The 9,846-nt window shown below is 40.9% G+C and overlaps 1 protein-coding gene across 1 annotated transcript in view; it reads left to right on the top strand.

The window, feature by feature from the left end:
• ISM1 (isthmin 1) overlaps positions 1-5,714 on the top strand; it is a 57,191-nt gene extending 51,477 nt beyond the window's left edge. The window contains exons 5-6 of the mRNA XM_026653190.2: positions 2,285-2,374; positions 4,142-5,714. Coding sequence (XP_026508975.1) covers positions 2,285-2,374; positions 4,142-4,659 — 608 coding nt within the window. The 3' untranslated portion in view covers positions 4,660-5,714. The remainder of the gene's footprint in view (positions 1-2,284; positions 2,375-4,141) is intronic.
• The last annotated feature ends 4,132 nt before the right edge of the window (positions 5,715-9,846 follow it).

Here is a 9,846-nt window from a genome sequence, read left to right on the forward strand (position 1 = left end):
TGGGTGGGAAAATGTGGGGGCAGAGCAGGGGTGAAAAGAAGCAGGGTGGGGGTGGGGCCTTGGGGGAAGGGTTGGAGTTGGGGGCGGGGCCTAGGCAGAGCCGAGGGAAGCACCCTCCAGCAGATTGCATTTCACCAACATTTAGCCACGTTTAGCTTCACAATTTGGAAGGTAAAGGAAGTGAAAGACCTGAAATAGCTATAAAATCCTAAGTATGAGATCAGACGTTGCACTGGGACTATACAAATGCAGCATTGCTAGAGATTTTTAAAATCACTCGACAAGCAGTGTTTGGCAGTTACTCTCTGACATGTACACACACCCACCCACCCACCCTCTCTTGTTGAACATTTCCCCCACTCCCTCAACCCTGAACAACAATGGGCTAAATCCAGAAGAGGTATAGTCTCAGGTATTTGTTACCATCTAGAATCAAACCATGGCAGACTTGAAAGATTGTATTACGTCACATTACAGACACCTGAGGATCAGTGAGGAAAATGTAATACACTCTTCGAGTCTCTGCTGGTATTTTTAAAATGACCAGGGCAAAGCTCAGCTTCTACTGTTTATACTGTCAGCAGAACCTCTGCAGTGAATTATTACCTTGGAAGGATTCTGGGGTATCTATTATTCTGCATCTACAGCTGCAGTTAAGGCAAAGCCCTTACAATAAATTATTGTAAAAAAGTCTGAGGCTGTTTTGAAGCTCTGCAAGGCCCTGGTTTGTATTACTGTGCACCAGTAACAAGACCACGATAAAGTTCGCTGGAAAGGGGATGGAAGGGAACCAGGCTTTATTAACCACACAGTTTTTGCATACTGAGAGTTTTCTGGGCTTACTTTTGAAATATATGATGCAATGGAATAAAAATTACATGCTTAAATGCTTCTTTGAAGGGCTTTCATTTAAAGAGAATAGTAGTTCGTTAAATAAAATAGCATCAAAAGGGTGTTCATTTGAGCATAATACAATTAGTCAAGTAATGACCATGTTTTCACACCTTTTTTGTTAGTCCATGGTTCTCTATGCTAGTGACAAATGCTTTACTGGAGCTTGCCAGGCACCCCAAGTTTCTAAGATTTTTGGACCGTTTCTACATATTTGTCTCTTTCCTCCCAACTCCTTTCACTCCCCTAGCAGCGGAAGAGAATGTAACTGAAGAGCAAAGCACACAAATACATTTTCAGCTTGCTGGGGCAGGCGCTATTGCATTCACTCACTGAAACACATTTGGTATCCTGCCAACAAGTAAACATGAACATATTAGCAAGTCTCCATCAGTTTAAAAGGTGGAGCTGAGGGGGTCTCCAACCAGTCCTGGAGTCTGAAACAGCAGTGCTGGAATGTGGGAGGCCCTGGAAGGGAGCAGCGGGTTGCTGAGAGGTAACGGGGGGAGCTGGGAGAAAGATAGAGGGAGCTGAGGGAGGCCTGGGTGAGCAGGGAGTGACTTTCCATAGAGCCGGTCCTGTCCCTGCCTCATCCCTACCTGTGCCAGGCTCCTCCCTCCACTATCCATGTGGTCCTGCTGCCAGACTCCAGCTCCACCCTGGGCTCCTGGCACTCTGTTCCCTGATGCTCCCCTGGCTGGTCCTGGCGGCAGCATCCCCTGCTCCCTCCCAGGCCTAGCATCAGCACCTGCTGGCTCAGAAGCCTCTCTGCAGCTGGGGAGAGAAAAGAGCCACTTGACCTGGGACCATCGCTGTTCCAGCTCCAAAAAAAAATAAAGTGCCAGGTCAGCATTTTGGAGCATTTCGACACAGCTGGAGCACGGTCTCCAACGGGTTTCATATTCCACGTTGTGCTTTACAGCTTTCACTAAGAAATTTCTCAACAAGTTGAGATGTCATCAACCCTCCCTAACACATGCTAGGAAAAAGATATCTGGATACGTAAACTTGGCCACCTAATCAAATGGACGGATTTTCATTGGTACTCAGCACCTGCAGCTTCAATTGGAATTCCTGGGAGTTACTGGGCAGCTTTGAAAAATCAGGCCACTTAGTTACATACCTAAATATAGATTTAGGTGCCCTAACTAGATCTAGGCACCAAAGTTTGGAACCTTTGGCTTGGCTATTTAAAGGCCTGCCTAGCAAGTATACCGGTTATCTACAGGGACTCCACCAGGTCAGCCTGTTTCTCATCATTATATTGTTAATGTTTTCCTCCAGCACTAAATTCAACAGCGGCAATGCAGTCACAACTTTGGTGGTTTGTTTTTGTTTTTCATTGTTGTTTACTGTTAAGAAAACACATCTATTAGTCTATGTTTGTCTTTAGGGATTGAAGACACCTTCAGGACAGCTGCCACAGAAGTGAGCTTACTTGCAGGAAGCGAAGAGTTCAATGCCACCAAGCTATTCGAAGTTGGTAAGCAGCTGGCAGTCTAGTATCTCTAGAGACAAGCTCCTTTTAGGATTGTTTTTTAAACTATCACTATAAGATTTGGGCTCATAAGCCTCTGTCTTAAAAATGAGTCATATTCCAAATTGCTGTTGATTATTTTATTGTTAAGGAACAGAACTAGACCTCGGAATATCTTGGTTCTATCCCTAACTCTGTCACAGGATTCTTTTTGAATAACTTTCCACAAATCACCAAGTCGGTGTCTGTGCTTCAGTTTCTCCAGTTGTAAAACAGCGATGCTGCGTCCTTACCTCACAGCAGTGCTATAAGCGCTTCAATATCCTCAGTTGAAAGGTGCTATAGCGGCACTTTATTCGTGATCATTTTTGTAAGAGTTACAGCTGTTGCTGATGTGAGGTGGATAATTATATGAGCAATAACAGCATTTGTAGCTGTGGATGGCAAGATAGGGTCAACCAAATCAATGCCTCAGGGTATGAGCTGATTGCTGTATGTAACTTTCTTCCATTCATGTACAACAGTGCACATAATGGGCCACGTGTACTGTGAGGGTTTATCCCCTACCATGGAGGCATCAGGGATTGGTCCCTTATGGAGGTAGGATACTAGACAGGTTGGATCAACAGTGTTATCTGGCATGCCAAATCCTAGTGTATGCTTGTAAGGCAAACTATAGTACTTGTTGACAACCGGGCATATGCCTTAAATGTATGGCAAACTGACCATGAAATCATTGAGGCAATATGTTTGCAGTATAGCTTTAGGTCGAAACTTTGCTCACCTTACTCATGTGATGAGACCTATTGAGTGCTGAAGACATAAGTAATGTGGAATTAAGCCCCTACATGTGGGACCAGACCCATCGTTTGAGATGATTTGGCCCCCAAAAAACCAAAATGAGAAACTTAACTGATTCTCTCCAGTCCCCTTCAACATAATCCATTAATATCAGCTGTAAATGTTCTACTCTGGCCACCCCTCCACCCCACACCAAAATTCATAGGGCTAGTGCCATTTGACCATCCTAATTTACGGACATTGTCTGATGGTACATCATGTAACTGGCTGCTATAGGCCACTCTTTATCTTCGAACTGCAGCTGCTCGAAAGATCCTGTTGGAGAGGCAGAGGACGTGGCAAGGGAAAAATAAATGAAGTCCTAACCACAGTATTTTTCATAAATACAAGGCTATGCTTATCATCTTGGAGTCTTTAGTGTCATTACAAACCAGCTGAGCCTCACGTACCATTTCAGAGCCCCAAGTGGTGGTACAGGAAGGCTGTGAGATCTTGGGTTTTGGAGCTGAGGGTCAATAGCTAGGGCTGCCAGCTTCTATTCACAGTTCTGATTCATTGTTTAACCTAGGGCAAGTCACTTAACCTCTCTGTGCTTCAAGCTCACTCACTTGCAAAACTGGGGTGTGTCGTCTATTGTACTTCACTGGGCTGTTGCCAGGTTTAATTGAAGTTTATAAGGCACTGTGAAAGCCTAGTAAGTGCCAAGGATCCATGTAACTATGGCAATGTAATTGACGGTAGGATGGCCTTTTCTTGTCATATCTTGCTTTCTTGATTATCCAATAACAAGATAAGTCACCACACTGCAAGCAGGCATGCTTTATAGCCCTTACTTGGTTACACAGAACTTTCTGTGGGACAGTTACGTTTCTCTCATTGGTTATCTTCATTGTTATCTCTGTAGCTAGATCATATTAATTTACGTGCTGCGTAACGTACCTTAAGGCATTTTCATCTCCCCTCCTCCCACAGATACTGATAGTTGCGAAAGATGGATGAGCTGCAAAAGTGAGTTCTTGAAGAAATACATGCACAAAGTGGTTAATGACCTACCCAGCTGCCCTTGCTCCTACCCCACAGAAGTCGCTTACAGCACTGCTGAGATCTATGACCGGATTAAGCGGAAAAACTTTCGCTGGAAAGATGCAAGTGGGCCAAAGGAAAAATTGGAGATCTACAAGCCCACGGCCCGCTATTGTATCCGCTCTATGCTTTCCTTGGAGAGCACAACTCTAGCGGCGCAGCACTGTTGCTATGATGACAATATGCAGCTGATGACTAGGGGGAAAGGGGCGGGCACACCAAACCTGATCAGCGTAGAATTCTCCGCAGAGCTCCATTACAAAGTAGACATTTTGCCTTGGATTATATGCAAAGGAGACTGGAGCCGATACAATGAAGCACGGCCCCCTAACAATGGTCAGAAATGTACAGAAAACCCTTCAGATGAAGACTATTACAAGCAGTTTCAGGAAGCAAGGGAATACTGAAGGGATTTTCCTCCTCAGACAGGAAAATGGGGATCATTTCCATAGATGGCACAAAACTGCATTTGCTGCATTATCTATTTGAAATGGGGTTGGTCAGTATCTTTAGTATGAGTGTATATATTTGTATATAATACATGTGTATTTTTCTCTGTGTGTGTAATTTATATATGCATATATCTCACACACTCCTCTGCATACAAACATACACAAAACCTTTAATGATAGAAGTTTATATAGCAATAAAATGCATTTTATTTCACAAGAAAGAAAAACCTCCAGGGAAAAACAGGGTGAATAAATTCATGCTGAACAAAGCTTGATACAGATTTTTACATCAGTGTAAATCAGTAAAGCTCTGATCCTGCTCCCATTAAAGTCAATAACAAAGCTCCTATTGATTTTAAATGATGCACGATTGGTCCCTAATGGCAGGATAAAGCTAGGGGAAGTGAAATGCAAATCAGGCTCAAAGGCCCTGATTCAGCAAAGCACTTAAGCACATGCTTAGATCTATCCCTGTACAGCAAACCACTTAATCACATGCTTAAATCCATTATAGTCAATGCAACTTAAGCATGTGCTTAGAGATAAGCACATACTTACCTGCTTTGCCACATGGACAGGTTTGGGGTTTTTGTTTTTGTATTTGGGCCAAAGAGCCTAAACTCTTAAACAGTTTTTATATGTAACTTATTTAATATAAACACAGCTGTTTAAAAATAACACTTTCTCTGGAGCTGTATTAATGAAAGTATTTAATGGTATCTACAAGAAGAGGGGAAGGATTGTTGGGAGGGAAAGCTATTAATTATTGGAGGAGAAAACAGGTAGAAATGCTGAAGATCAATAAACCAACACCAACATTAATCATTCTCAGTTGAAGCTCCCCATTGCCCTTCCAGTCACTCAGGTGTTGGCTGTATATATGTGGTAGGGTTTCCAGAAGATGCAGCTGCCATGTTCCTTTGGGCTACACCAAAAGAATCTAAAATAAGGCCTAGGATTCTGCAAAGACATATGAATCTGCTTAACTTCCCATACTGTGAGTAGTTCAGTGACTTTGCACAGGGGCGGATCTACAGCTGCTATGAATTATCATAGCTCCATGGAAGAGAATGGCGTCATGACAATTCACACCAGTAGAGAAGCTGCCACACGGCATGTACAACTAAAGAAACTGTGTAAGTCAGTCTTTGCAGGATCAGGGACTAAAGGGCCAAAATTTGCTGAGGCTGAAGCGTGGAGTTAAAAGGAAAAGAATGTTGACCAAAAAATGAAGAAAACCCAGTTATCTTCTAATTCCTACATGTAATTAGAAGGGTTCTGCTATAAAGAAAGAAGTGCACTTTTAAAAAAAGAGAAACGAATATAGACTTTTGAACATATTCACTGGGGTACAATAAGTCACCTTCTTAATTTTTTTTTCCTTCCAGCATGTCCTTACTGCACAGTATTATACAGAAAAAGCTATTCTTTAAAGAGTTTTTTGGGGGAAAGGGATAAGGAGTTGTTCTCAGTGATTTAAAAAGCCTGAGCATTATTTTTGTAAAGTATTTATTAAAATGTTGTTATAACTCATGCAAGGGGCATTTTTAACATGCGGGGCTTCTGTAGTTGGAATGTGATGGCCAGGAAAGAGACTATTTCTAGGCAAATGTTTAACTTGCAGATCTCTATAAAAAGTGAATCTATCAATAAAACCACAGTTAAACAGTTGGTACCTGCATTCTCATTAAAGACAAAGAAAATTACAGTGTGTGAAAAGGAGTAATAAACACTTAAATTAGTTTGTCGGGAACTAAATTTAGCTCACTTGAGTCCCAGTCAGTCATACATACTAAACATGAAACCTTACCACTGGGATTCAGTTTATTGTATGAGGATTAATCAGATTTAAAAAGGAAAACAAGCAGGTCTCTTGGCTTCTCAGGTGCCAGTTGATTGTGATAAAACCAAGAATTGGTAGTTGATCGGGGCAGGTCATCATATGTCCCTAAACAAAAGGACTGTTTCTCATTTCAGGATCTGTCCCCTTGATTTTTATAGAAACCAGTTTTTGTAAACCCTTGCAAGTCCAGTCCTGGTAAGGAGACTTGAGCCAGCGAAATTGACAGCAGATGGGCTAAACATTTAGGCACCTCAAGAATCACCCATTACAGAGGGAGGGAGTTTTGTAAAAATGGACCAGTGTTTTGCCCAGTTAGCTGCCTTGAAAATAGAGGAAGTGATGTAATGAGCAATTTCTAACAGCATGGGATGAAACCAGCATCTCAGGTTTCTCTGGGAGAGAGATGTGTAGAGTCACAAATTAATTATATATTTTAAGATTTGTGGAACTATGGAGAGGTTTTTAATAATACACCATTAACATTCAATTACACAACAAATATGGTATGTGGGGAAGGTAAATTATTTTAATCAACAAAGTGAGACAAAAGCTGTCAAGTCCCACTGCTTACAATGTGCCAAAACGAGAAACATTTTGGCAGCCCATTACAAATGTTTTCAGCATCAGTATACTTTTTCCTAGCACTGGTCCTGGAGCAGAGATCAAGAGGAAAGAATTCTCAATCGCTGCAGACTGTAATAAAAAAAAATAAAAGCAAAATTTGCGCTATTGCACCTGAAATTACAACCCCTTAGGTTTTCTATCTTTGCATTCAACAACTGTTAAAGATCACTGTCCAAATGTCTCCCTGATGTAACTCTCCTAACACACTGGCGTTCAGCCAGGCATGGATTTGACTCAGTCTCGCTAATTAAACAAATAGAGAAATGGAGAGATCAGGGCCCTAACTTGCTTGAAACAGTATAAACAGTTATGATGAAATCTTACGATGTAGTTTACAATAGAATAAAGCAGGTGTATAAAACAAAGGGAAATGTAGGGGGAACTAAACCATACCAAGCACCACACAGACTGCCGAGCCAACTAATGTTTTGAAAAGATTTTTGACACTGTCCAAGAGATTCTTTGAAGAGTTCTCAGCAGCTATTATGCCTCCCAGAAGGAATTTTAAAATGGGGGCTATAGTATGTTTCTGTGAGGCCCCTGTGCCCACTCGACTTTCCGTTAGGCTTTCTCCATGCCGCTAAATAAAAGCCCATTAATTTTGGCTTTTCTTTGAATGGACCTGGCTCTATGTTGCTGTTAAATGGTAAGATTATGTTAACAAAACCTGTAGTGATGATCAGACATTCAGGCTACAGGCAATGTGGTTAAACCAGTGCATCCCAACAGTTTTTATTAGCTACTTATTTCCCCCCCCCTATGATTTGCATTGTCAGTGGAATGCAGCCCTTGAGCCAGACCTCCTTTGTAAAGTGCTTTGAGATCTACTGATGAAAAGCACTATACAAGAGCCCCAGGTATCATTATTAATGAGGCCTGTCGATTAATCGCAGTTAACTCACACGATTAACTCAAAAAAATTAACTGCGATTAAAAAAATTAATCGTGATTAATCGCACTGTTAAACAATAGAATACCAATTGAAATTTATTAAATATTTAGAGCCTACAGGTCCACTTAGTCCTATTTCTTGTTCAGCCAGCCACTAAGACAAACAAGTCTGTTTACATTTACGGGAGGTACTGCTGCCTGCTTCTTATTTACAATGTCACCTGAAAATTAGAACAGGTGTTTGCATGGCACTTTTGTAGCTGGTGTTGCAAGGTATTTACGTGCCAGATATACTAAACATTCGTATGCCCCTTCATGCTTCAGCCACCATTACAGAGGACATGCTTCCGTGCTAATGATGTTCGTTAAAAAAATAGTGAATTAAATTTGTGACTGAACTTCTTGGGGGAGAATTGTATGTCCCCTGCTCTGTTTACTCGCATTCTGCTGTATATTTCATGTTACAGCAGTCTCAGATGATGACCCAGCACATGTTGTTTGATTTACGAACACTGTTACTGCAGATTTGACAAAACGCAAAGAAGGTACCAATGTGAGATTTCTAAAAATAGCTACAGCACTCGACCCAAGGTTTAAGAATCTGAAGTGACGTCCAAAATCTGAGAGGGACAAGGTGTGGCACATGCTTTCAGAAGTCTTAAAAGAGCAACACTCTGATGCGGAAACTACAGAACCCGAACCACCAAAAAAAAAAAATTAACCTTCTGCTGGTGGCATCTGACTCACATGATGAAAATGAACACGCATCGGTCCGCTCTGCTTTGGATTGTTATCGAGCAGACCTGTCATCAGCATGGACGCATGTCCTCTGGAATGGTGGTTGAAGCATGAAGGGACATATGAATCTTTAGAGCATCTGGCACGTAAATTTCTTGTGACGTTGGCTACAACAGTGCGATGCGAACGTCTGTTCTCACTTTCAGGTGACATTGTAAACAAGAAGCGGGCAGCATTATCTCCTGCAAATGTAACCAAACTTGTTTGTCTGAGCAATTGGCTGAAGTAGGACTGAGTGGACCTGTAGACTCTATAAAGTTTTACATTGTTTTATTTTTGAGTGCAGTTATTTTTTTGTACATAATTCGATATTTGTAAGTTCAACTTTCATGATAAAGAGATTGCACTACAGTACTTGTAGTAGGTGAATTGAAATATACTATTTTGTTTTTTACAGTGCAAATATTTTTATTAAAAATAAATAGAAAGCGAGCACTGTACATTTTATAGTCTGTATTGCAACTGAAATCAATATATTTGAAAATGTAGAAAACATCCAAAAATATTTAAATAAATGGTATTCTATTATTGTTTAATAGTGCGATTAATCGCAATTCATTTTTTTAATAATTTGACAGCCCTATTAATTTATTATTAAAGGCTATTTAGCTCAGATAAACTGATTTTCATGGTACCATTTCCAATAAGATTAGTGGGAGTTAATTACTAGTCTACTAAATCACTTTTGAAAATGGAACTCTGGCACTTTTGAAAGGTTTACCCAAGTTCATTTTGGTACAGTATACCAAGATACTAGAGATCCCGCATGGACCAATTCATAGATTATATAGCCAGAAGGGACCATTGTGATCAGCTAGTCTGACCTCCTGTATAACACAGGCTATAGGACTTCCCTGAATTAATTCCTGTTTGAACTAAAGCACATCTTTAAGAAAAAACATCCAATCTTGATTTTTAAGTTTCCAGTGATGGAGAATCCACTATAACCCTTGATAAGCTGTTATCTGATTCCAGAAAAATGTACA

The sequence above is a fragment of the Terrapene carolina genome, unplaced genomic scaffold (genome assembly GCF_002925995.2).
Source record: "Terrapene carolina triunguis isolate 2854851 unplaced genomic scaffold, T_m_triunguis-2.0 Scaffold132, whole genome shotgun sequence".
Lineage (NCBI taxonomy): Eukaryota > Metazoa > Chordata > Testudines > Emydidae > Terrapene > Terrapene triunguis.